Source organism: Neofelis nebulosa, chromosome 6 (genome assembly GCF_028018385.1).
Source record: "Neofelis nebulosa isolate mNeoNeb1 chromosome 6, mNeoNeb1.pri, whole genome shotgun sequence".
Taxonomy (NCBI): Eukaryota; Metazoa; Chordata; class Mammalia; order Carnivora; family Felidae; genus Neofelis; species Neofelis nebulosa.
In genome coordinates this window covers 137372366-137399905 of record NC_080787.1, presented here as the reverse complement: position 1 = coordinate 137399905, position 27540 = coordinate 137372366, and the positions used below count along the sequence as shown (strand labels likewise).

Genomic DNA, 27540 nt, shown 5'->3' with positions numbered 1-27540 from the left:
GATTCCTTATATACTTTCAGTCTACCTGATGCTTGCAGGTCAGAAATCATTTGCACCTCAGAATTTGGGAGTTATTGTTTCCCGGCTTCCAGTGTTTCTGTTGAGAAGTCAATGCCATTCAGATTCTTGATGCTTTATGTGGCCTTTCTTTCTTCTTTCTTTCTTTCTTTCTTTCTTTCTTTCTTTCTTTCTTTCTTTCTTTCTTTCTTTCTTTCTTCTCTTTCTTCTTTCTCTTTCTTCTTTTTCTTTCTTCTCTTTCTTCTTTCTTTTCTTCTTTCTTTCTTTCTTTCTTTCTTTCTTTCTTTCTTTCTTTCTTTCTTTCTTTCTCTGTGGCAGCTTTTAGGATCTCCTATTTATTCCTGGTGTTCTAAAATATCATAATGATGTGTTTTATTCTCTATGCTGGGTGCTGGGTGGGTCTTTCTAATCAGGAAGCTCACGTCTTTCACTTCTAGGATATTTTTGTATTATTTCATTGATTTCCTCCATTTTATTTTTTCAGTGCTTTCTAGAACTTTTTTTATTTGGATTCTTGACCCTATTGGACTGATTATCCAATTCCCGTAGACTATCTGTCCTGCTTCCTATCTGGTGCTGACAGATTTTCTGAGCTTTATCTTCTAAGCCTTCTATAGATTATTTTGTTATCAGAATGTTCCTTTTTTATTGTATCTGTTTTTGGCTTTGTTTCCTTTGCCTCACTGAGGATACCCATCGCATGTTTCTGATGCAGTTGTATCCCCCACCTCGTCTCTGTTGCCTCTGAGTTCATTTTTCCCACTCATCTGCTTTCTCCTGTTGTTTGATGATCCTTTGTTCTCTCTTACGACGGGGGCACCAGAAATCAGATGGTAAGCCCTGCGATGTGGGGCTTTTTGTTGTAGCCTTCACCGTGATTGATCTGACAGAGGGCCCAGATTCTTGTAGGAGACCCCCACATGTCAGCATTTGTGTAAATCTTCACCACTGGGCAGGTCTTTGGGAGGAATCCTCCCCAATCCTCTCTTGGTGGTGGTAGCTGGAGTGGGGAGAGGCTATGTAAAACCCTAGCTGCCAGCATACTGGGAGCTGAATTTGGGAAGATAACTGGAAAGTTTTGCCTTTTAGTATGTAGATTTTCTCTTGGTTCCCTTGTTTTTCGGGTAGTGAGTGAACCCCTTCCTCAGCCATTTCTGAGACCGGACTGTTTCTGGTTCAACTTCTCCACTCTTCTGCTACAATGGGGGGTGGAATAGTGTAGCTTCTTGGCTGCCCAGACAGGCCCAGGATGGTAGGGGCCGTGGGGCCCGGGCTGGAGCTCTAACTGCTCCCTATACATACAGGCTTCCAAAGGATCCTCCTATTTTCAGCCCTTCCCTGCCCCCTGGCCTTGTAGGGGATGGGATAGCCCTGCCTTCTTTCCCCAAACCCGAACCTTCCTAGGGTGAGTGACTCCAATGAGCTTGTTCTTATGGGTATTCTCTAAATCCTACACCCCAAATAATTAATTTTCGGTTTTCCCCGCTGGATACTGCATCAGTTGCTATGGTTTCCCTCAACCTGGGTTCAGTCTTGCCAACTTTCGTTGGCTTTTCTCATTTCTGTTATCGACCCTCCAACCTCCCCACCCAATACAGCACTGTTGCTCTGGTACCTTTATTTATTTATTTATTTATTTATTTATTTATTTATTTATTTTCTCTTATTTCCATTTTACCAGGGTTTGAGGAGGGAGAGGGAAAAAAGAGCATATGTTCAATCTGATATGTATGATGAGACATCATGCTTCTCCTATGTTTTAAAAAAATTTTTTTAAATGTTTATTTATTTTTGAGACAGAGACAGAGTGCGAGCAGGGGAGGGGCAGAGAGAGAGGGAGACACAGAATCAGAAGCAGGCTCCAGGCTCTGAGCTGTCAGCGCAGAGCCCGACATGGGGCTCGAACCCACGAACTGTGAGATCATGACCTGAGCCAAAGCTGGGTGCTCAAAGGACTGAGCCACCCAGGTGCCCCCACGATCAGTATTTTTTAAATGAATGAATGAATGAATGGATGAACGTGACCCCATTTAACGCTCAGAGCAACCCAATCAGTCATAACTCTAATATTAGAGTTAATACATCTGACATTAACCTTAACCATTAAAGATTAGGAAACAGGTCTCAGAAATTTGGGACTGTTTCTTCCAGAGGATCACTCTTTCCAGAAAATACTGCTTTCGTATAATCTGTGAAATAATCCATGCGAAGGTGTCAGCTGGGGCTGAAGGAAAGTGCTGAGTTGGCTTGGCTAAGTTAGTCCAGAATTATTCAGCATTCATTCAACAAAATATTAGTATCAGCTATGTACTACTGGGCTGAGAGATTTATATTCATTAAATCTCCTCCCATCGCCACAATAGCCCTGCCAGAGAGCTCGGTGGCCTAAAACCATTTCCAAAATATCCATTTTACCAGTGAAGAGTTTACTTAAAATTCAACCTCTGTTTGAGAATCTGGACTTCTTTTTAGTGTCCTATATTTCCTTGGCATTTTGGAACCGTTTAATGGTTTAAAAACAATCTGTTCCTTTAAGGCCACTTCTAGCTTGATTTTGTATTTCTATTAGCTATTTATTGAACTTGCAGGCCTTTTTTTTTTAAATGATGGGATTGTTCTGGATACTTGAAAGTGCCTTATTCTATTTGACCTACTTTTGGAGAGTTAGACTCTTTTTGGTCCGTTTATGCAAAGCCTTTTATTCAGAATTTAAGTGAAATTAAAGTTTAATTTAATTTAATATTTATTTCCAGGACACCTGAACAGATGCAAAAATACTCCGAAGGGGATTGAATTTTACATGAATGCGTTTATGGGTAAGACGTTCTCCAGCCAGGCTGTAATGAGAAAAGGATTGGAGACAAAGACCTAGCGAATCCACTGACTCCCCTCAGCTCCCTCCCTCTCTTCCTTCCTTTCCCTGGACCGTAATCCAAGAAGAAGACTAGGTTCTTCCTGGCTCCTGATTTTTATGATTCTTGGTGTCAAATGCTACTTTTTCCAGTTTTCCTGAGTCAAAGGTACGCACTCAGGTGGGTCATTCACTGGTTGTATTGGAGACCTCTGGCAACCTCTACGGTTGCCAATACCTCTACTGGTATTGGGCAAAACCTCTGGCAACCTCTACGAGAAACCTACCTACCTATTCATCCAAAAGCCATGCCCTAAAACATCAGTGGGGCATGTGAACGGCTTAAAATAGGAATGACTAAAATAGCCAGAGAATTAGATAACTTTGTAGCACTTGCATAGTGATTGTGTTAATTATAGTAACACTTAACACTAATTCAAACAGGTAGATGAGGGCAGAACTCACATTTTTTCTGCCTACCTCACATGTCTTTGGATCAGAATTTGTGGAATTTGTTAAATGTGTTAACTATTTGAACAAGTCTCCATTTTGATAAAGGGAGGATGGACTCAAAATTGCTCAGAGGAATTTGAGGGAGAGGGAAGTGTTCAGGGATGACATACGAGTAATGGAATATTGTAGAACATGGTCCTTTTAAACTCAATGTAGGAAACGAAAAGAGAGTGTTCAAAGACCGTATATTTTGTTACTTTTAAAAAACCGATAAAAATAGATGACACTTCATAAAAAAAAAAGAGGAAGGATAATGTATGATTATCTTTATTTTCATATTTGGAAAACGGAGTGTCACCATAGCAATGACTACAAACTTCCAGGAAGAACTTTTTTTAGAATTCCCTGGACATTATCTCGAATAAAGGTGATGTTTTTCTGCTGCCACAGTGCTATGTGGGCGGCTAAGATCATCTGATCCTTGCAGCCAGTCTGTCCCTGGAGATTCTGACCAGTGACCCTGAAGCTGACTTTCCCTGGTTGATCTGGGCATAATGAACCAAATGTCCCTCCATGCTATAAAACTCTACCACTCTGACTTTTCAGGTGTTAAAATTGTATTTTAAAAAGTATATCCAGGGGCGCCTGGGTGGCTCAGTCAGTTGAGCGTCCGACTTCGGCTCAGGTCATGATCTCGCGGTCTGTGAGTTCGAGCCCCGCGTCGGGCTCTGTGCTGACAGCTCAGAGCCTGGAACCTGCTTTGGATTCTGTGTCTCCCTCTCTCTCTGCCCCTCCCCCATTCATGCTCTGTCTCTCTCTCTCTCTGTCAAAAATAAATAAACATTAAAAAAAAAAAAAAGTACATCCATAGGGATATACTCACCGAAGGGGATTTTAGAGTGTTGTTGACGATGGCAGCTGAGTCGGCCATTTGATCTGTACCAGGAGCCACACCAGCTGTGAGTACATTTCTGTGTGAGTGTGCAGATTCTGGAGCCAGCCTGCATGGGCCCAAGTACTGGCTCCTATACTTCCCGGTCATATGACTGGTTGTGTGCCCTCCTATCAGTAAAATAAAGATTTTATGTTCCTCACACATGTATGTATGTATGTACATATGTGTGTACGTCACAGGGTCGTTGTGAGGTTAAAATGACTCTTCGAAGGGTGCCTGGCACCTGGTAAATGGCATAATAAGTGTTAGTTAGGAGTGTATTACTATCCTTACTACTTATGTAAAGTACGCAAAATATACAAGGCACTTTTGGGGGCTACAAATGCCTAGGCATGTACTTGGAGGTATATACGTTAACAATAATTCCTTTTACAATCCTGGAAGTGTTAATTTCTCACCAGTGCGATTTCTCTTCCTTTCTCTTTGTAACTATCTTCCACCAAACAGCTTTTTCTTAATCCCTGCCCCCCCCCCCCCCCCTACTTGTTTTAAATGTGCAAATAATCCCTCTTCTTCTATCACAGCTTATTGAATTCTACTTTGGGATGTTTCCTTCTTATACTCTCTCACAAATCCCCTGAAACCCTCTTATTTATTTTTTTTTTTTCACACTTCCAAGTCTATCTTATTTTTAATCACCCAAGCAATATGCAAAGTGGCTGATAGAACGTAGAGCCATGCTGTTGACAAGCTGAATCAAAATGAAGGGGGTGAGTGGCACCAGGCGGCTGTCCAGGTCTGGGCCCAGGGGCCCAGGTTTCTTCTGGTTTCAAAGTTCTATGTCTGCCATTTCAGATTTAGACTGATATTTACTACCTATCTTCAACCTGGTATGGCTTAGACTAGAGGATTTTAGATCGATTACCACTTAATCCTTACAAAACTTACAAAATCCTTACAAAAGCTCTTTGAAGGTAGGTATTCCTCCCATCTTACAGAGAAGTAAAAGCAAAAGTAGAGAGGTAAATGATCTGCTCAAGGCCACATAGCTAGAAAGTAGAGAGCTAGAGATATATTCTTTTTTTTAATGTTTTTTTTTTTTATTATTGTTTATTTTTGAAGGAAAGAGAGACAGAGCATGAGCAGGGGAGGAGCAGAGAGAGGAGACATAGAATTTGAAGCAGGCTTCAGGCTCTGAGCTGTCAGCACAGAGCCCAACCCGGGGCTAGAACTCATGAACCGTGAGATCATGACCTGAGTCGAAGTCGGACGCTCAACTGACTGAGCCACCCAGGCGCCCCCGAACCCATATATTCTTACTCCAAGCTCCATTTTCTTCCCACTGCTCATAATCCCTCCCATACAAAACAGTGTAAATAGAATAATAGAGAGATTCTATCCATATCATGCCCTTGAAACTTTCTGAAAGATCTATCCAGAATTCCATACATGTTTTTATTTTTTATTTTATTAAAAAAATTTTTAAAAATATTTATTTTTGGGAGATAGAGACAGAGCGTGAGCAGGGGGAGGGGCAGAGAGAGAGGGAGACACAGAACTTGAAGCAGGTTTCAGGCTCTGAGCTGTCAGCACAGAGCCTGATGTGGGGCTTGAACTCATGAAACACAAGATCATGACCTGAGCCAAAGTCAGACGCCCAAACGACTGAGCCACCCAGGCGCCCCCCACAGAAGTTTTTAAATAGTTCTTCATTCTTCTCTAAAGCTTTTTCTCCAGTAGTCCCACCTATCCATCTATCCATCTATCCATCCATCCATTGATCCAATCATACCATCCATTTATGCACCCGATTATGTATTCATCCCTCCATCTATCCTTCCATCCATCCATCCATCCATCCCCTTATTCTTTTATTAATTATCTACTTTGTTTCAGGCATTGCAGTAAGTTCTGAGGAAATCTCTATCTTTAAGGAGTTCTCAGCTTAGAGAAGAGGACACAACATGTCAATTATAAATCACAATATAATGTGGTGAATGCTAACACATCAAGGTATTTTGAGGTGTTCTAGAAATGAGGAGAGGTGGGGAGGGAATTTATGACTTTTCATAGGGCATATTTTCAAACTGTAGTCCTTGGCAATTTAGAAGGTCAGTAGAGGAACCACCTGAAGCTATGTGCAAAAGCTTTTCACAGGGCTTTGTGACCAAGGGAGCAGAGAGGCACCAAAGGAGTTTGAGGCCCCACAGAGGAGTTTTAACTGTGTTAATATTTGAGCTGATCAAAAGTTTGGCAGGAATCAGAAGGGGAGGAAGACATTCCAGGCAGGATAAACCAGGAGTAAAAAACAACATGCAAATAATTTACTAGGACTCTAACCTAGGGTACCATTGAGGAAGTAGCAGGAGACAAAGCACATAGGATGGCTGGTTGGGGTTCAAACAAAGAAAGGAACAGGGCGCGAGGCCAAGAATGAATTCTCAAGGACATTAAAAACGCTCTCCAAAGCGGTACTACAGTTCATTGTAAAATTTATTCTCTAGTGGCATTAAACAAAATGATAAAAGCTCTTGCTGTCCATTTCCAGAAACTTGTCACAAATCCTCACTACTTGCGGCTAAATCTGCATTCAGGGGTTGAGCTGGGAGCCAAACTTGTTTCTGGGGGATAATGTGTTCTGAATTCCAAACAATGGCTTACGAAACTTCCAGAGAGAAGTGAGGCCGTGAGTTGGCTTGGTGGCACGGCCCCTTAGTGACATGTCTCGTGTTCAAATACGGGCCAGGGAAAGGGGATACAATCATTTGTTTATTTTGTTACTCAAAAAGTAGCAGAGAGCTTTTGGGAGGTGGGTATCACTTATGGTAATGGTAGTTAAATTTATGATACGGGTTTCACCCTGGAAGTGTCTGCCACATTGCTTTTCTTTTCTTCCCAAACCTCTGGGGTTGAGAATAAGTAGGTTAGTTAAATTAAGATATATATATATATATATATATATATATATATATATATAGTTATCTCCCAAAGAGGAAGCTGGTCTCTCAACTAGAACCGTTTCTATAGATTTCAAGGCTCATTTGCCAGTCTCCTTAAATAGGACAGAAGAGATGTTTCTAAGCCTAATAATTCCCCTTTCTGTCCGAGTTGATCAATACATCTTTTTGGATGCTCTAGCACAAAAACCCAAATGTGCTTCCTTTTCTAAAAGGAAGCCTCTGTCTTGCTGGGATTAAGAGGGCATAGTCCCATGACACAGTTCGCAGTCAATTTCTGGCATCTGAAAAACCTTCCCTCTTTCAAGAACTGTGGGCGACCAGTCAAGAGGGAACAGGATTTTGGCATTTGTACAGAAAATCTTACCTGCCAACTGGGCTGCTCTTAACGTATTGTTTCTGAAACCAAGGGACGTGCGTGTAACAAGGGCGGGCTTTGTACTGTCAGAACATTTGTGATGGGCCCGTCTGCACGGAGTGGAAGCGAAAGATGGCCAGCTGTGTTTGTTCCTTCTCTCCCATACCAGCTTTCTTCGGATTCCTGAACAATCTCCTAGGACACGATTGTTACCTCTCAAGACTCATATTTCAGACTTCCTTACTTTGCTAATACCATAACCACGGAATCAGGCATTTTACATGCGTTTGTTCTGACCGCCACACGAACACTTTTCTCTCAATTACCCAGGGCCTCCTGGTCACTACTTTGGGCATGAATCTTACCAAAAAGATGGGTGGAAATTTAACGAGGTGCACTAGGTCGGTATGTTCAGACTGACGCTTCTTCTAGGATTCCTTTTCATAATTCTCTTTTCATTCAACAGGTACGTATCAGGTATCAACTGTACTAGGCACTGTCCTGAGGTTCTCAGAGAAGATGGTAAGGGGAATAGACTTCTGGAAGTAACCCACGAGGCCCCCACTCCCCAAAGCCTAGTCCAGAATCCGAGAAGGAGCCAGAAGGAGCCAGGCTGGAGGGCTCAGCATCTGTGCCTCAAGCTTCTGGGCCCTCAGATCCTTCCTTGTTCATAACCACTCTATGCTTCTCTTTCCTTTAATCATCTTTAATGGACAAGTCTAACCTCCTTTCTAATTAAAAAGAAAAAGCATGGGCATCTGGGTGACACAGTTGCTTAAGCAACCGGCTCTGGATTGTAGCTCAGGTCATGATCTTACGGTTTGTGAGACTGAGCCCCGCATTGGGCTCCACGCTCTTAGCTTGGGATTCTCTCTCTCTTCTTCTCTCTCTTTCTCTCTGCCCCTCCCCCTCTCGTGCTTGCTCTCTTTCTCAAAAAATAAATAAATAAACTTAAAAAAAATAAATAAATAAAAAGGAAAAGCACGAGGCACCGATGTGGCTCAGTCAGTTAAGCATCTGACTCTTGAGGTTTCGCCTCAGGTCACGATCTCATGGTTCGTGAGTTCGAGCCCCGTGTGGGTGTCCTCGCTGATAGCGTGAAGCCTGCTTCGGATTCTCTCTCCCTCTCCCTCTGCCCCTATCCCCCAACTCACACACTCTCTCCAAATAAATAAATTTTTAAAAAAGGGAAGCACTTCCCAGAATAATAATATACTGCTTTAACAGAGAAGACCAAACCAAAGCTAAGACTTCAGTAGGATATTAAATGCTACACAGTTACTCAGATGGTCCCTGTCCCCTGAGGCTTATAGTATGGGATACATAGTTATATCCTACATTCTTAGCACGAATGCACATCTTTTAAAATAATTTCACAGATAAGCAGAGGTTGGAAAAGTGCTGGCTTTTCAGCAGTAACAACTTCTTGGCTTACAAAACCGTGTTAGAGTCTCAGTGTGGGGGGAAACTTTTATATAAATATCTGGATAATTATAGGAATATATCTTTTCGTATAAGTGATAAGTCCCCAAAACGGCAAAACCTGGCAGAAGAATTCCGAAGCAGCACAACCTTCCGAGCCTCTTGGGATTCTGAGCAATCCGTTAGTAGCCCTGACAGTCCCAGACAAGGGTTACTTGTCACCTATTAGCTACCATAGTCCCCTTCCGAATATTCCTGCCTAAACGTCCGAAGGACGCTTCTGCACAGAAACACCATTCTAAAAAATTTGAAAATGGATATCTACGTACCCTGCGGTCCTGATCCTCCATGAAGGGAGCTGCTGTGTAGCTATCAGGCCATACGTTCGAATGTTCTCTGACTTCCTTTCTGACTCAGATCGAATGAATCCGCAGCACTGATGTAAGGCTCTTAATGGGAATCTGTTTTCAATTCAGGGCAGATGTGGGACACTCTTGTAGCCCTAGGGATTATCAACTTTAAAACAAATCGCCTTCAGGATGATAAGTCAAGAGGCAGTAACTGCTTCCTGAGGCCTCCTCGGGGTTCCTTCCAAATGCTTAACATATAACACAGTAACTATGGCGCAGAAAGGTTTACTCTTGAGCTGCTCAGACTTTGAAACAAAGTTTGCAAAAATGATCCTCTGAAACGAAGCGTGGAAATATTTGTAGAACTTTTATAGAGAAATCCAGATATTTTAGTAACATACAAAAGTGATCAAAATGTCCTTGTCCCACCCCCACCCCCCAAAAAAAAACCTATCTTAGCACTGTGTTCGGTTCATTGAATATAGCTTTTCCACACGCTGAAATTAAATTGTTCTGGTTCAGAATTTTCTTGGCTCAAGGAAAGGAAAGGGAGGATTATTCCAAGACTTCCACAGAGAAACATCCAGAAAGCAATTTAACACGATAAGTCTAATGTTCTAGAATTAGAGTTCACGCGGCACGAACTGCCTGCATATTGGAACACCCTTTGTTCTGAGACCACTCTGTAGGGTTGGTCCACACAGGCCAAGATTTTAGACTCAAAAAAACACAGCTGGGGTTTAGTATAGTTTAACCCAACTTAATAACCCTGAAAAGAAGTTAAAAAAACAACAACAACACTAACTTATAAGAAATCTAAAAGAAAATTTTAAGATTAAAGAAAAAAATTTTTACGTTTATTTAGTTTTGACAGAGAGCGAGAGAGCGCAAGTGGGGGAGGGGCAGAGAGAGAGGGTGACACAGAATCCGAAGCAGGTTGCAGGCTCCAGACTCTGAGCCGTCAGCACAGAGCCTGACGTGGGGCTTGAACTCGTGAACTGCGAGATCACGACCTGAGCCAAAGTCGGACGCTCAGCTGACTGAGCCACCCAGGCGCCCCTAAGATTTTTAAATACAACTTTCCTTTTAATTAAACAAGTTTTCCATAGAACTTTAAAATATGAAAAGTAAGTGTGCCTGCATTTCCCCATAAAGCACACACAGATAAGTTTAGGTCTAAGGAGCATTAGCAAGGCATCAGGAAATAGTCACCTGAAGTTATGTATTGAGAAAACACAGTCAAGTCTTTAATACGAGAGTGACATAACAGAGCTACGTGGTAAAATACTAGGTCCCCCACCAATGAACGGTAGGGCTCCTGTTTCTCTCATCTTCCTGGGGAAAGAGGAATTAAACTTCCAAGAGTTTACACGTGTGCTAAATAATCAGTAAGCAGTGTTACGAGGGGTGTTCAGAGTTCTGGATGGGATGTGAAGGGACCTGTCCCCGGATCTCTTTAACCGGAGGGGCTCTGGGCAAGCCACGGCCCAGGCCACAGTTTCTTCGTAAAGTGGCTGAGTTAGGGAGGTGGTTTCTAAAATACACACCTCACATACCAGTAACGATGCATTAACCAAGACTGGGCAGAGCAGAGGTAAAGGTCTTGCTGTTGTTTTCGTTTTCAAGGGTAACGCCCACTAGCCAGACGTCTCAGACAAAATTTGTTTTCCGCCTTGAAGCATATATTTGTATTTACGGCAAAGGAAGGTCTTAGCTAAAAAGTTGGAACTGAAGGGTCAAGAAGCCGACTGCCTGATACAAATCAGACACTTAGTGTTTTGTTTTGGTTTTCTTTTTGGTTTCACAGGCTTCTCTGGAAACAACCACCTAAGTGAAACTCCAGAATTCTGATCCTCTTCATGGGCATCAACTGGGTACTGAGCACGTTCATTATGATGCGTCAATTAAAAAAATGAAATGGGTAAGAGCAGTCAGATGTGAGTGAGCTGTGGGTAAATGTTGCTAGGCGGGCCGGGCGGGGATACCTGGCGTACAGGGTAGAGAGTGTGAGGTGACGGGGGAATATGGAATTGAGTTGTGAGGTCCAAGTTCAAGGTCCAGGGCTGCTACTGAGGACCCCTGTGGCCTCGCCTCACTTCTCTTTTCTAACCCTTGTTTCCTTGCCTATACAAGGAAGGCATCGGTCTCTGCATCCTTTTACCTGCCTAAGTAATCAAAGGAGAAATTCTGCCCCACGGGATGTCACTTTTGTTTTGGAGTTTGACTCTCAGGAGCACTGAAGCTAAGACTACAGACTCAGAAGTTCTGTGTACATTGGATGACAACCGTAGATCAGGCAGAGATCTAGGCCAGTTAACCTGTGCTATTTTCTTTCTCACAACCGTGGGAGATACCTGTTTACCCGCAGAAAAGAACTCAGGTATACCAGCAGTAATAATAAAAATTAAGGTTTTCTTTCCACAGGTCAATTTTTATGTCTCAGCTATGATTTGATGGCATATGAACATTTTTAACTTTTAACTTTAATTTAATTTGATTTTTTTAAAAGTTTGTTTATTTACCGTGAGAGTGACAGCGACACAGGGAGTGGAGGAGGGGTGGAGAGAGAGGGAGACAGAGAATCCCAGGGCTTGAACTCCCCACACCCAGAGATCATGACCAGAGCAGAAACCAAGAGTCGGATGTCTAAGTGAACCACCCAGGTGCCCCAGCTACGATTTGATCGCCTACGAACATTGTTTAAAAAGTCACGTATGACATTGCTGTTGTGCGTTGGATTGTGTCCCCTCCAAATTCCTCTGTTGAAGGTCTAACCCCAGTACCTCTGAACGTGATCTTATTTGGAGATAGGATCTTTTACGGAGGTAATTAAATTAAAATGAGGTCATTAGGGTGGGCACTAATCTGACCCTAAAACGGGGAAATTTGGACAGAGACACACGCATATAGGGAGAACACTGTGTGAACAGAAAGCTAGCCATCTACAAGCCAAGGAGAGAAGCCTGGAACAGATTCCCCCTCCCAGCCCTCAGAAGGAAGAAACCCTCCAACACCTGGTAGCTTCCGCCCCCGCGAGACAATACTTTTCTGTCGTTTAAGTCGCTCATCTGTGGCACTTGGGGATAGCAGCTCTAGCAGAGTAACACGATTGGCATCTTCCGAACAATGATTGTGCATTATGCCTTATATCCTACTGTGTATCAAACACTTACATAAACAAATCAAGGCATTTTCGACGCGAAAAACGTGAGAGCTGGCCAAATGGGCACTGGGAATGGGCTGACAGTGGGGAAACGGCCCTTAGCTGCAATACAGTTATAGTTTTGTGTTTTGTTTAAGTTTACGTATATAAATACGTAAATACGTATATAAATACGTTTGAGAGAGACAGAGACGGCGTGAGCGGGGGAGGGGCAGAGAGAGAGGGAGACAGAGAATCCCAGGCAGGCTCCGCACTCTTCGTGCAGAGCCTGACAGGGGCCCGGAACTCATGAACCATGAGATCACTACCTGAGCCATTTAGGTGCCCTGTGTAGTTTTAAAAGAAATTCGTATCTCTCTGCTCACTGGCCAACTTCCTCCCCACCGAATCCAACACACAATATAACAGAAATGATTCAACAAAGCACCCAAAACACAAACAAGTGTAAAAACCTAAAGAAGCTGGAGATGGGGAGGGCACACACTTAGGAAGACCCGTGGCCCCCCTCTCTGTCTGGGTATCATACACGCCGACTCGGCACAAGAGTTGGGGTCACGTCTCCACCCGCCATGCCACGCCAAGCACGTGTAATACACCCCTCTTAGTAATTGGAAGAACTTTCCCCCAAATACAAGCAAATGCAGCAACAACATACTGTTATTTCATATCACAAAAAAGTTAGGCTACATTGATTCTCCCTATGAAAGCACTTTTTTCAGAAATGAGAGATGCTATGGAATGGAATGGTGAATGCACATTAAAATAAGCACTGATTACTTGGAGCAAATTGATCTCGTTTCCAAAGATAAAACCCAGACTCAATCCAGCATCATTTTTTCCCAAATGCCTTATCTGGCAAAGTTGAGAAGTGAGTAAATTTTACAAAGCCATTTTAAAGGAATGCAAACGTTCTGAACTTAGAAATATTCATTAAAATCAATCTCCATTATCTTTTTTCTTAACAAGCTTAGAATTAAACACAGTCTCTAAGTACTGACAGTATTTATGGCTCACCCAAAGCCCAGACAAAGGCTGGACTCAAACAGTGCAAGGAATAGGAAGGAAGAAAGCTTGAGTTAACTACGTAGGCCAGGCAAGTGGATGTGGCCTCAGCGAAAACGGGATTCTGCAAGACTTAACTTTTCAAAGACAGTGCTAGAATGTTCAGTGAAACTGATAGACCAGTGGTTCCGGCAGAATTTGATGCTTTCAAAATAGTGAGGGGGAGTGGAAATGTTCTTGCCATGCACAGAGTTGAGCAGAGTTTTGCAACTTGGATATCAGCAGTTAATTAATTTTTTTCCTTCATATTTGCCATAGTAGCTTGTCTGTATGTTATTTACATTAAATCTGATCTACCTAGCTTCCCCAGGAGAGTTAAAAGTAATAACATAGGCTTTACAGAGCTATGCAATATATCCTTTTTGTAGGGGACAAAATAAAAATTTAGTTACGTCCACCCCATTTCCATCCTGCACACCAAAACTTGAGCTTATTACCTTATTTCACAACATTCAAACATTTATTCTTAAATGGAAGCCTTCTTCTTTCGATGCATTTCTTGTGATCGTAAGTTGTTTAATCAAGAAAAATTCTGAAACACTGAAAATCTTATCCATCAGTCAAGATTTCCTGAAACTCTAGAAAGGGGCTGGTGAGGATTCTGGCAGTAAGAGAGCTATCAGTCGTATTATTTATTGTTCACATACTTGGTTAACACACATTCGCCTTTCGTTCAAGGGATTCATAAAGTTTCACATGGTTTAGAGATGAATCAAGTATGAAGACTTTAAACAATATTCCTTCCAACTCTCAGACTCTGATTCAACACAGTATTTCTCATAATTGCCTGCTGAGAAGAGACAGCTAGGGGTAATTGTTGAAAATACAGACTCCCATGGGGCGCCCGGGTGGCTTAGTCGGCTAAGGGTCTCACTCTTGATTTCAGCTCAGGTCAGGATCACACGGTTCTTGAGATCAAGCCCAGCATGGGACTCTGCTGTCAGTAGGGAGCGTGCTTGGGATTCTCCCTCTCCCCCTCTTTCTGTGCCCATCCCTGCTCTCTCTCTCTCTCTCTCTCAAGGTAGGGAGCGTGCTTGGGATTCTCCCTCTCCCCCTCTTTCTGTGCCCATCCCTGCTCTCTCTCTCTCTCAAGAAAAAAAAAAAAAAAAAAAAAAAAAAAGGAAAAGAAAAGAAAATACAGACACCCAGTCCCTTCTCTTGGAAGCTGATTCTGTAGGAATGAGGAATGGAGGGACTCTGGGGCTCCTTATCACTGTACAAGTCTGAGAAATACTTTATCCTCTGACTCTTAACCTTGGCTGGATATTGGAATTGCTTTTGGAGAGAAAAAATAGTACTGAGCCTGGGTCTCTCTCCTACAGATTCCAGCTTTAGTAGTCTAGGATATGGCCTGAGCCTTTGGATTTTTGGAAGCTTCCAGTTGATTCTAATGTGCACGCAAGGTTGAGAATCACTGATCTGATTGAACTGACAGTCAATTAAGTGAAACATGTGAGAGCAATATTTAACATTTCCGTTAAGATATTCCAAGTACATCATTTGAATGCTTGTCAATGTGTTGAGAAGGGAAGAATGGACATTATCTTTCTTTTACAGAGCAGCAAACACAAACTCAGAGGGGTGAAGTGGCTGGATAGAGGTCCTACTCGAAGCAGAATGACAGGATTGGTAGGCTATTTCTGAGGTATTCTATTACCTTACCTATGTTTCTTTGCTCCTCGCTGGCTCCCAGCTGTGCCAGCCTCCCTTTAAAAACAAACCAAAACAAGGCTTTTGGTTGCCAAAGCTTCTCTTACTTGAGCATTTTTATTAACGATAATACTGATAACCACCACAGCAGTGGTTAGCATCAGATCTTTTCTACACATGGTGCTAAGTGCTCTGCATGCATTATCTTAATTGCCTCAAAGACTTCCTGAGGTACGTTACCCTCCCTATGTTACAGGTGAGGAAACTGAGGCTTAGAGAGTAAGTAACTCGCCGACGTCACATTCCTATGCAATACTCTTCTTGTCCTTGAAGTCAACCAAATTTCAGCAAGGGTCAGAGAGGAAAGAATCTGATAAAGTAAGTTAGAGAAAGCTATTATGGATATGATATGATAGTCATATCCATATTATGGATATGATAGTCATATCTAGAAAGCTAAAGTTGTAGCCTTCGTGCATTGTATTGCCACTCCTAACATGGGGAGTCAATCTTTTAAAAAAATTCCAGAGCCAGCCATCCAAAAACATGAGTATCTAGCACTTGATGAGTTCACTTGGAGAAGTCATGGATTGTTAATCCTTATTTTATTTCTGGAAATGTTATTTCTCTTTTTATGTAAAGACTATTTGGAGATCGGATCACTTTGACCAAAGTGTGCAATATCCAAACTTAGTTTGTACAGAAAAAAATCATGCCTTTACCACCTAGCTGGTCTCATTGCTAAAAGTGCTAGTTTATTTATTTATTTCATTTAATTTTAGTTTTTTACAACTTTCTTAAATTATTTATTGTTTCACTTACATCCAACTTAGCACATGGTGCCACAATGATTTCAGGAGTAGATTCCTTAGTGCCCCTTCCCCATTCAGTCCATCCCTCCTCCCACAACCCTTCCAGTAACGTTTGTTCTACATATTTAAGAGTTTCTTATGCTTTGTCCCCTGTTTTTATATTATTTTTGCTTCCCTTCCCTTATGTTCATCTGTTTTGTATCTTTAAAGTCCTCATATGAGTGAAGTCATATGATATTTGTCTTTCTCTGACTAATTTCACTTAGCATAATACCCTGTAGTTCCATCCACGTAGTTGCAAATGGCAAGATTTCATTCTTTTTGATTGCCAAGTAATACTCCACTGTATCTATATACCACATCCTCTTTATCCATTCACCCATCGATGGACATTTGGGCTCTTTCCATACTTTGGCTATTCTCGCTACCTTCCTGCTTTGTCTATGACTAAGGTAACCCTGCCTTCTCACAGACTGTCATAGTACAGTCATAGTACACTGATTTGGCATCAGAAGGCTTGGGTCTGGGTCCAAAACACCTTTTTTTTTTTTTTTTTTAGCTTTGGGGTCTTGAGCCAGTTGCATCCAGATGTGGCTTAATGTTCTGAGAGAATCAGACCCAGTTGGAACATTAATAAACATTCTCATACCTATTTTTTAATGTTTATTTACTTTTGAGACACAGAGAGAGAGAGAGAATCTGAAGCAGGCTCCAGGCTCAGAGCTGTCAGCACAGAGCCCGACATAGGGCTCAAACTCACAAACGGCGAGATCATGACCTGAGCTGAAGTTGGACGCCCAGCTGACTGAGACACCTAGGTGCCCCAGAAATTAGCTACAATTTTATGATGCCACAAAAGAGAGAAAGATGTAAAAAAAGAGAATCTATTCCTCTGATTGTAAAGACTATACTCTGGTGTGGGAATCCTAGCTGACTTCGTAAAATGTGAGGTTATGTAAAGATCGAGGGGGAATTATTTTTTTATGTATACTACAAAGAGAATAAGTCTAGTGAGTCAACCAACAGAAGCTTAGCCTATCCATCACCTTGTATATAAATCTCGATTTAGTCAACAAATATTAACTGAGCACTTACTCCTAGCTGGACACGGGGACTACAATGACCCTCCTGAAATGTCTCTGAGGTGGGGGAAAATGGTTGGTTCACTTAAGAAACCGGGAAATCAAGTATCATTGGTGTGTGGAGAACATGGGATCGGGGGTAGGATCTGAGGCCATGAGACTCTTCAGGGGCCAGGTCATACAGTCCTCTTGGGGGATGATAATGAGTATGGATTTTATTTTAAGTCCAATAGGAAGTCATGAGGAATTTGAGGCAGAGAAGCAGAATGATCTGATTCGTGCCTTCATGTAATTCCTATTGTGTGTGGAGAAGGGATATTGTAGACAGTGATAACCTTTCTCTTCCCAAGCAATCCTTGTGAAAAAAACAGAGCTTATGAAGCAATCTGCCCATGTTTTTAAAGTAATCCTCCATGGGCATAATCCTTTATATTTTTGTAGAAAGAGTAGCTCTTACATTCTCAATGGGACCGATTTATGGATATATAGACAATTGAGCATTAACCTGCCTAGCTGAGGACAGCATTGCATTTGACGACACTTTTTGTCAAAATAAAAGACAACAGAGCCCTTTCAAATCACTGTCAGTGAAATGCGTGTCTTCAGCTCTCTCTCTCTCTCTTTTTAAAAGTCTATTTATTTATTTTGAGAGAGAGAGAGAGAATGTGCTAGTGTACGAGCCGGGGAGGGACAGAGAGAGAGAGAGGGAGACAGAATCCCAAGCAGGCTCCGTGCTGTCAGCACAGAGCCCGATGTGGGGCTCGATCTCACAAACCATGAGACCATGACCTGAGTCGAAATCAAGAGTCGGATGCTTAACTGACTGAACCACGAAGGTGTGCCTGGTTCTCTCTGTCATCAGGGAAAGGTGCTGTGCTGAAAGTGAAAGAGATCCAGCCACATGTGACCTCCTCTCAGGTGGAGAACTGAGAACCCCATGCTTCCTTGTTCTGGGCAGAAAACAGTACACAAAACACATGGGCACCTACCTAGGATAATGGATTGGCATACCAGTGTCAGTGCCCATCGTAACAGAACTCTTAGCACGCCCGAATACTGTACATAAAAGTTAAGACACCCAAACTGTCCCCAAGCCAGCTCAGAAATAAATTCTCCACCCTTACGTACTCTTCCGTTTTCATGGCGCAGATGGGGGCAGGAAAACCGAAATGTTCCGTATAACGTAGAGTTGAACACGTACAAATGTGACAACGTCCATTCTCTTACAGCTCTAAAAGGCCAACTCTCTTTACCCCACGATGGTTTTCTTTTCAGGTTTCAGTTCAATGCAAAGCATGTTTCGGTCGTTGGGTTGTGAACTCCAAAACCTGTTCCCAGAGGCTTGTCCTGGAAATGCCGACAGATGCCTCACTGCAGCCGCACTCCCGGGCACCGCTATAGCCATCAGTTTTAATGAGAGCTGTTAATATCACCTCCATCAGAATGGTTGCCCTGGGCTGACGTTCTGGGCCGTGCACAGGTGCTCTCGGCCAAAAATGTAATGTAGGTTATTACATTATCAATGAGGCACAGATGTGCTTTCTGTCTGAACTCAAGGTGGTGCTCCTGCCAAGTGCATAACTCTTTCAGGGGGCCCAGGTCTGTTTGTATCAAAATGCTGTTCCAGCTCAGTGAACCTGAGAACTGCCTTCTGCTTCCCCAGGACACGAGTTTAGAAAACATGCCTGAGAATGCAAGGAGGCTGGGCTCTCGAAAGCAGGTGTAGGCTTTCTTAAGAACACACCATCCCGCTCTCCATCCATTGCCCTTTTAGTGAGTGTTCCAACCATGGCGTGTTCATTCATTGACTTACCAGGTTTTCCCTGGGCAGCTACCTGGGGCCAGGTACTCAGAAGAAGTCAAAGGTGAATTTACCAAGGAGTTTGCCCCCAGGTACCCTGTAATGATCTCTACTGTTTTTGATCTTCTCTTCCAACTTCTTCAGATTTGTCTCTCAAAATCCACACCTCCACTGCTTTCCTCTGAAGCTCTAGTCTTAACATCATGGTGTTTTTCCACAAAGTTGGATGTTTACCCAATTTTACATCCCCAGCATCTCCTTTTTCCTAGTTTGAAACTGCTTTTTCACTGTTTTTTTTTTAATTTTTTAATGTTTATTTATTTTTGAGAGAGAGGGAGAGCACGCGCGAGTGAGCAGGGGAGGAGCAGAGAGAGGGAGACAAAGAATCGGAAGCAGGCTCCAGGCTCTGAGCTCTCAGCACAGAGTCCGAAGCAGGGCTCAAACCTACAAACCATGAGGTCATGCTCTGAGCTGAAGTCGGACGCTTAACAGACTGAGCCATCCAGACGCTCCATCACTGAACTTTTTGTTATTCAACTTGGTCCCTGGGATCTGTCTATCTGATCTATCTGACTTGTAGATTTTCCTTAAAGCGGCAGCAGCCAGTCCTGCAGTTAGCCTAGCATCCTACGTTGGCACTGCTAAGCCAGTATGGATGCTTGGGTGCTGAGAACTGGCCTTGAGAGGCACGGAGGAGCCACCACCCATGAGGTCCCACACCTGCCTATGTTCTCAATATGACACATCCCGTCAGGGATAGAACAGTGGCTCAAGGAGGCCACAGGGCTTCTCCTCTGTGTGAGGAAGCACATTTCAAATTGATCCTGACTTTGAGAGTGACATTGCCTTGCCATCCTGGAAAATTTATCTCTTGTACAGAAGCTAAATGACGAGGAGGTCGGTACACTGACCACAGTACGGTCTCCCTACTCTCATTTCAGTTTCAAACACAGAGATGAACAAACACAAGGAAGATACCAGGAATGTCTGTATATGTGGGCGTGTGTGAGCTTGGAAAAGTGTCCAGAGCTTTTGGGGTATCTGAGAGCACCCAGCTGAGGAAAACATGAGAAAAACACAGTCGGGACCTGACATTATTCAATCCTTCTGTTCTTGAGCTTGCTGTTTATCCCCAACTGTTAACCAGAGATGACAGAAGGATCCTGAAGACAAATGGGTGCTCTTCTTCTCCATTTTCTTTCCACCTGCACCCCGCACCCCGTGCCTGACTTCACTCCCTGCCCCCTCTCCCTGATTCCCATTCCGCGTTTGACTGATGGTTTGCAGCGGCAGTTTGAAGGGATGGCTGGTGGCATTAACCCTGTTGTCTGTCTCCATACCCTCCAGGGATGAGGCTGTTGCTGGGAAGCACAGGACTGTCATTCCTGTAGTTGCTGGGAGCCCCAAAGACCCAGCCATCAGCAGTGCCCTCATGGCACAGTGGCTGTTCTACATGGCTGGCCTTGTTATGAAGCGAATCTCTTGACAGGCAATTTGCTGCTGCCACCTGTATCTAGAAATCTTTGCTAAGACTGCAAAATGCGTCCAGCCTCCTCCCTTCTCCCAGGTCTAGTTTTGGCGACATGCTTGCTTCCAATTACTGTACCTTACCCTGTTTGCATTTCCATTTGGTGCTTGAAATATTCTGATCACCTCTCCCTTCTCCTGGGCAGATAGGCACATGTTTTATCACTGGGAGGAAGGCAAGGGCATAAGGGACCTAACAGATGATAATAGAAAGTAAGTGTCAAACTGATGTGCTTCTGACTCAGGAAGACCTGGGGCTGCATCAGGTCCCCTGGTGGGAATCTGAGTTTGGCTGAAATACAGAAATGGGAAGGCTGACTTTCCGTCTAGCGATTTACCATTGACTTTCCATGGTCAAAACCAAGTGAAAATCTTCCTGATGATTGCCTCAGCAATAGAAAATTGAAGCAATACATTTTTTAAAATTATTTATTTACTAGAGAGAGAGAGAGACAGAGAGAGAGAGAGGAGGGAGAGTGCACAAGCAGGGGAGGGGCAGAGAGAAGGAGAGACAGAATCCCAAGCAGGCTCCTAGCCATCAGCCCACAGCCTGATGTGGGACTTGACCTCATGAACCACGAGATCATGACCTGAGCTGAGACCAAGAGTCAGATGCTTAAGGAACTGCGGCACCCAGGCGCCCCTTAAAAGTTTATACATTAATATTTACAAAACTTTTTCAGGAGCTTTATCAACTACTATGCGGATTCGAGACAAGGCACATAAGGAACTGATTAATGTTATCATACTTCCATATCAAACATTAAGTATAAACTGTATCCTAAGATTTTGGGAGGAAGGAAGAAGGCAACTAGATGACTAATGCGAGAAGTTAAGTGATATGTAAAAATAATTTAGATTCAAATTATAAATCCTTTCCAATGAATTTCACATAATGGAAAAATTAAGCATCTTCAAGTTTCACGCAAATTAATTTTTTTTTTTTTTTTTAATTTTTTTATTTTTGGGACAGAGAGAGGCAGAGCATGAACGGGAGAGGGGCAGAGAGAGAGGGAGACACAGAATCGGAAACAGGCTCCAGGCTCCGAGCCATCAGCCCAGAGCCTGACGCGGGGCTTGAACTCACGGACCGCGAGATCGTGACCTGGCTGAAGTCGGACGCTTAACCGACTGCGCCACCCAGGCGCCCCAGTTTCACGCAAATTAAAAGAAACATGAAAATGGTATCCTCTAATTTCAATTCTTCTGGTACTTTCAAAATGTATATTTCAAATAGATATACATCTTAGATTTAAGCATGGACTAAAGAAAAGTGTTGATCCGTAAATATGCTACTTTGTTCAGAAATTAAAAACTAAGGAAGTAATCATTTTAAAAGCCAAGCTTTATCATGCTTTTAAAGCATGTTACAATGATGAAAAGTACCTTAGTCTTTAAAAGATCTTATCATCCAAAAGTCTTCCCCCAGCAGACAAGGTGTGGCTCACTCTCAGAGTAAGGGGCACCCTCTGTGAGATCCAAGGTCTTCTGTATGTCAGGGGAGCCCATCTCCAGCCATATTTTTTGCCAGGCATCTCTTCTTTTCCATTGACCTTGTGGTTCATTTATGCCGTTAATAAAATTGCATTAAGTCACGTGTGTGACAGGTTCTGGAGGTATAATGATGGGTAGGACAGACCTAGCCCTGCCTCCTGGACTGTATGGGAACGGGCAGCGAGACAAGCATTGGCAATGGAACCAGGGCCAGATGGGAGAAGGAGTTACTCCTTGTTGGGCCTTCAACAGGAGCAGCTCGCTAACATGCTCGTTGGTGAAGACAGTAGAGGGTGGGGCATTGTGCCCTTGTTCTCAGAGAAGAACCTCAGAGAGGTGTCTGGACTTCCTCTCTCTCTGTCCACACAGTTCATTAGAAATCCGAGGACATTTTATACAACTGGCATCAGCAACCTTGCTCCTTCTTAGAATTTTGGTTTGGTCTTGACCGACTCCAAGTTCTACTGGAACAGGAGTTGCCCCTTCATCATGGGTGCAAACACCCCCTTCACCCTTGCCGACAATGATCCTTGAGTGCTATCCAGTCAGGACATACGTACAGCTAAGGTAACAGAATTGAATGGGAAACGGGAAAAACACCAGACTGTTTGCACTGGTATGTGGTAACCATGAAATAAGCAAACGCTTGATTTTGTTGACTGAGGTCAATACGAAAGCTGTTGCATCTCTTATTAACAACTTTCCGGACATTTGATGCGTGCCTTTTGGAAACACCTCGAGCTGAGCCCGTTGTTCGGAAATGTCAGAACGTTCCATTCTGGTAAGCATTCGACTCCAAACTCTGTGAAGCGCAGCTAAAACGTGTGAGGGGAATGGAAAAGGCTAAAACTGGAAGCTGAGTCAGTAGACAGTGAAAACATTCTGAAGGGGCTTTCTGGTTTTGGTTGATTACAGGCTTGAATTTATGATCGAGGGAGAGAAGCCCACCCATGCTTTCCACTCATGCCTTCTTTTTATGGTCTCCTTCTAAATGCAAGGAGCTGCTTGCATCGGGGCAAGTACTTTTTTGCCTACGGGGTAAGGTGATCTCAGAACACTACGGCCTGAATTGGCAGGGGAGCAGTGTGTGCTCCTAATGGAAGGTGTCAACGATCTCATACCTAAACTCTTGCTTCTTTTTCCATTTACCTCCCACAAGAGTATGTTGGCAAACTAAAATATGGACAAGTCGTAGTTACATAGAGGATAAGGGCACAGACTTTGGAGTTCTGAGGTTTGTATCACGGCTCCAACCACGATTAATGCTGTGACTTTGGGCAAGTCGGTTAAACAACTGCGAGTCTCAGTTTCCACCTCTGTAAAATGGGGGTAAGAAACATGTCCACTCAGGGGCTTCCTGTGAGGATTCCATGAGATAATGACTCCAAATCGCTTAGCTTAGGGCCCCGTGCAGACACGGTCCACAAATGCTACACCATTATTATTGAAAATGGTGTCAAGCCTTTGTGGAAAAAAATCGGTGCTTTAGTTAGGATTCTTCAGTTTTGCTGGTTCTGACAATGGCTCAATCTAGCACAAGCAAGGAGTTAATGTGCATTCCAACAAGTTAAAAGTGGGAAAGCCAAGTACTTATTAAGTTTCTCATTTTCTTTATTTACTATTACTCATTTCACAAACGTCTGTGGAGCTCGGCCATCGGTGAACCATCGGGGGAGTAGAGATAAAAATAACAGTCCCGTCTTCCAGGATCTTGAAGTCCAGAGGAGAAGATCAATAAGCAAGCTAACAATGACAGTATAGCATTCACACTTAAGAAATGCATTTTGGCAGACCTATGCTTTGCAAACACAGCAAAAGCATATTCTTTGTGAGAGAAGAGAACCAGAAGGATTACAGGCTCACTGAAGTTGAACATTCTAATTCTAAAGAAATGGAGGAGGGAAGTCAGGAACACAAGAGAGATTACCTCAGCCCTGCCTCGTACCCTGCCCAGTTCCCAAACTGAAGATTGTCTCCTGCCCAGGCTTCAATGTCATTCTTTGGTCTCTAAGGTGAATGTGGCCCTTGGCAGGAGTTCACGGAGCTCTAGGGCAACCCTTTGTGACTCAGGTTCACGCCGAGTTTGTAGCCAGGGCAGCTTTGACCACATGCCCCAGATCTGATACCTGCTCCTCTGTCCCAGATTCCCTGAATATTTAGTGTTAGGGATCAGAAGTAGGCACTTTTCTTCTTTGTATATATATTGAAGGACTTTAGTCCTAGCTCTGAGCTTTGTTCATATGAGTGAACTCCTGCTACCTCTTAAAGACTTTACTGATGAACCTTCTTGCCTCCTTGGCTTTATTTATTTATTTATTTGGTAAGCAATGGCTTTATTGAGATATAATTCACATAGCATACAATTCACTCATATATTTAAATTTTTTTTTCAACGTTTTTTATTTATTTTTGGGACAGAGAGAGACAGAGCATGAACGGGGGAGGGGCAGAGAGAGAGGGAGACACAGGATCGGAAACAGGCTCCAGGCTCCGAGCCATCAGCCCAGAGCCTGACACGGGGCTCGAACTCACGGACCGCGAGATCGTGACCTGGCTGAAGTCAGACGCTTAACCGACTGCGCCACCCAGGCGCCCCTACAATTCACTCATATAAAATGCAAAATTAAAAATAAATAAAACGTATAGTTCCAATGACTTTTAGCATATTCACAGAGTTGTTACACCATTGGCACAATCAACTTCAGAAGATTCTCATCATCCCGGAGAGAAACTTTTGCATTCCTTAGCTGTCACCCCAATCCTCCCAGCCCCCCACCCCTCAGCCTCTGGCAACCACTCTCTATTGTCTGTCATTATCAGTTTGCCTATTCTGGATATTTCACATAAGTGGGTGTTGAGGACTGAATTATATCTTCCTAAATTCATATGTTGAAGCCCTCACTAACCCCCAATGTGGCTGTAATTTGGAGACGGGGCTTTGAAAGAGGTAATTAAAGTTAAATGAGGTCAGAAGGGACCTGGCCCAATAGCACTTGTGCCCTTATAAGAAAAGAAAGATATGGGGGATATGTGTGCATAGAGAAGATGCCATGTGAGGGAACAGTGAGCAGATAGCCATCTGCAAGCCAAGGAGAGACATCTCAGGAGACAACAAACCTACCAACACCGTGGTCTTGTACTCCTAGCCTCCAGAACTATGAGAAAACAAATTTCTGTTGTGTAAGCCACCCAGTCTGTGGTATTGTGTTATGGCATCCCTAGCAGATTAATATACTAGATTCATACAATGTGTGCCTTTTGTGTCTGGCTCCTTTCATTTAGCAAAATGCTTTCAAGGTTTAATCCATACTGTAACATGTATCAATACTATATTCTTTTTGATGACAAGTAATTTTCTATTATATGAATGTACCACATTTTGTCTATCCATTCATCAGTTAATGAACATTTGGGTTGTTGCCACCTTTTGGCTATTATCAATAATGCTGCTATAAACACTGATGTACAAGTTTTTGTGTGGACATGTTTTTATTTCTCTTGTCATATGTATTTTGGGTATATGTACATATCTGGAGTAGCATTTATGGGTCACATAGGAACTCTAGGCATGACCTTCGAGAAACTGCCACGCTTTTTGCTGAAATAGCTGCACCATTTTACATTCTTACTAGCAATGACTGAGGGTTCCAATTTCTCTGTATCCTCATCAACATTCGTAATTGTCTGTCTTTTTGATTAGAGCCATGCTAGTTGGGTGTCAAGTACATCTCATTGTGGTTTTGATTTACCTTTTCCTTAATAACTAATGACATTGAGCATCTTTCTTCATAAGCTTATTGGCAACTTTTATGTCTTCATTGGAGAAATGGTTTTTTTTTTTTTCAGATTCTTGGCCTATTTTAAAATTAGCAAATAGTTTTTAGCTTAACTTTTGTTTATGACGGGGTTGCAATCATTCTTTATATATTCTAGATACAAGTTCCTTTCAGACACCTGATTTTCAAAACACTGTCCCATTCTATGTGTTGTTTTTTTTTCACTTTCTTGATGGTGTTCCTTGAAGCACAAGAGTTTTAATTTTGATGATGTCTAATTTATCTATCTCTTATTCTGTTGCTTGTGCTTTTGGTGTTTTATCTAAGAAACCATTGTCAAATCTAAGATTAAAAAGATTTACTTACAGGTTTTCTTCTACCAGTTTTATATTTTTAGAGGTTACATTTAGGTCTTCTATCTGATTGAGTTAATTTTTTATCTATGGTGTGAGGTAGGGGTTTGACTTTACTCTTTTGCATGGGAATATCCAGTTATCTCAATACTATTTGTTGAAAAGATTATTCATTCCCCCATTGAATTGTCTTGGAACTGTTAATGAACTTGGAACTATACATTGACCAAAATTAAAGAATTTAACTCTGGACTCTCAAGTCTATTCCACTGATCTATCCATCTATGTTTATGCCAATACAACACTGTCTTGATTACTGTATGTAGCTCTGTAGTAGGTTTTGAAATTGAGACTTGTGAGTCTGCCAACTTTTTCTTTTTCAAGATTGTTTTGGCTATTCTGGGCCCCATGAAGCTCTTTAGGCTCTTGAAGGATAGCCTTTCTCGGGTGTCTTCTGCTAGGATCTACCTGCTGCCTGAGGCATATGAGGGTGGCCTGTAAATCTGCCAAGATTACCACATGGGCTGGTCACCATATGCCTCAGTATTGGTTAGTCTGCCTGAATAGACTTTTTCATGACCCCAGAATTGTATCTTGTGAATCCAATCTCTTGACGGGTAACTTGAAGGGGTGAAGATCTATTTCTAAGCCCAGCTCTCATGGTGTTTCATATAGGATTGATGTTTTAGGTCTGACGGCTCACTATGGAATCCCAAGAATTAATTAGGTTTGATAGACAACTTAGTGTAGCTATGTTGTGGCTGTCATTTTTGAATTATAAAAGTAGTATATTACATCCTTAAAAAATGGCAAGCAGATAAAAAATTCACCCAAATCAGAACCCACTTGGTAAAATTAAAATGTAATTATCAATGATCTAATTCATTACTGTAGATATGCCCTTTTTTCCCCTGTAGAAGTAAGTTTTTGTATCACTTTTGGAAGTTAAATGGAATTGAGAATTCCATTTTTTTTTTTTTTTTTTTTTTTTTACCTACGGTTTTCCTTAGGGTTTGAAAGGACACACATATTTTTGGAGGCATAATCAAGCAAAAATCATACTTCGGGCCTAGGAAATTTTCTTATGTCATAAGGGTACAGTCATAGGAATGTATTCACCTGGACTTACTCTGAAGATAGGCTGAGACTTAACATGTACTGTGTCTTTATATTAAACCTTTTCCTCTCCAAGAGAATACATGCATTTCCAGACACATCATCTAATCCTTTTTATCATTGTAAAGACTGGCTACATATGTTTAGGTTAAATCGCTTCGGCTTCCTAGGCACAGAGTAGAACGTGCCCCACACCATTTATTGAAACCTGGGCTCTGGCAATCATTCTGCTCAGATTTTCTTCAGGTTGACCAGCAAGGGGCACTAAAGCATAGCATCTCTTTCCCATTTCCACCCACCAACAGCAGACAGTTTCACTAAGCAAGTAACTGGGCACGAATCTGGAAGCAATGCAGTCTTTAGTCAGATCAAAACACTGGTGGAGGTCTCTCTGATATTT

At 42.5% G+C, this 27540-nt stretch overlaps 1 protein-coding gene across 3 annotated transcripts in view; it reads right to left on the bottom strand.

Moving 5' to 3' along the window:
- Positions 1-27540, bottom strand: part of SASH1 (SAM and SH3 domain containing 1) — a 336005-nt gene that overhangs the window by 250340 nt on the left and 58125 nt on the right. The window contains exon 1 of one of the 3 annotated variants that reach the window (XM_058735582.1): positions 9284-9399. The exons of the other annotated variants lie outside the window; for them this stretch is intronic. Coding sequence (XP_058591565.1) covers positions 9284-9304 — 21 coding nt within the window. The 5' untranslated portion in view covers positions 9305-9399. Of the gene's footprint in view, positions 1-9283; positions 9400-27540 lie in introns of those variants that run through there. 3 annotated transcript variants of the gene reach the window in all.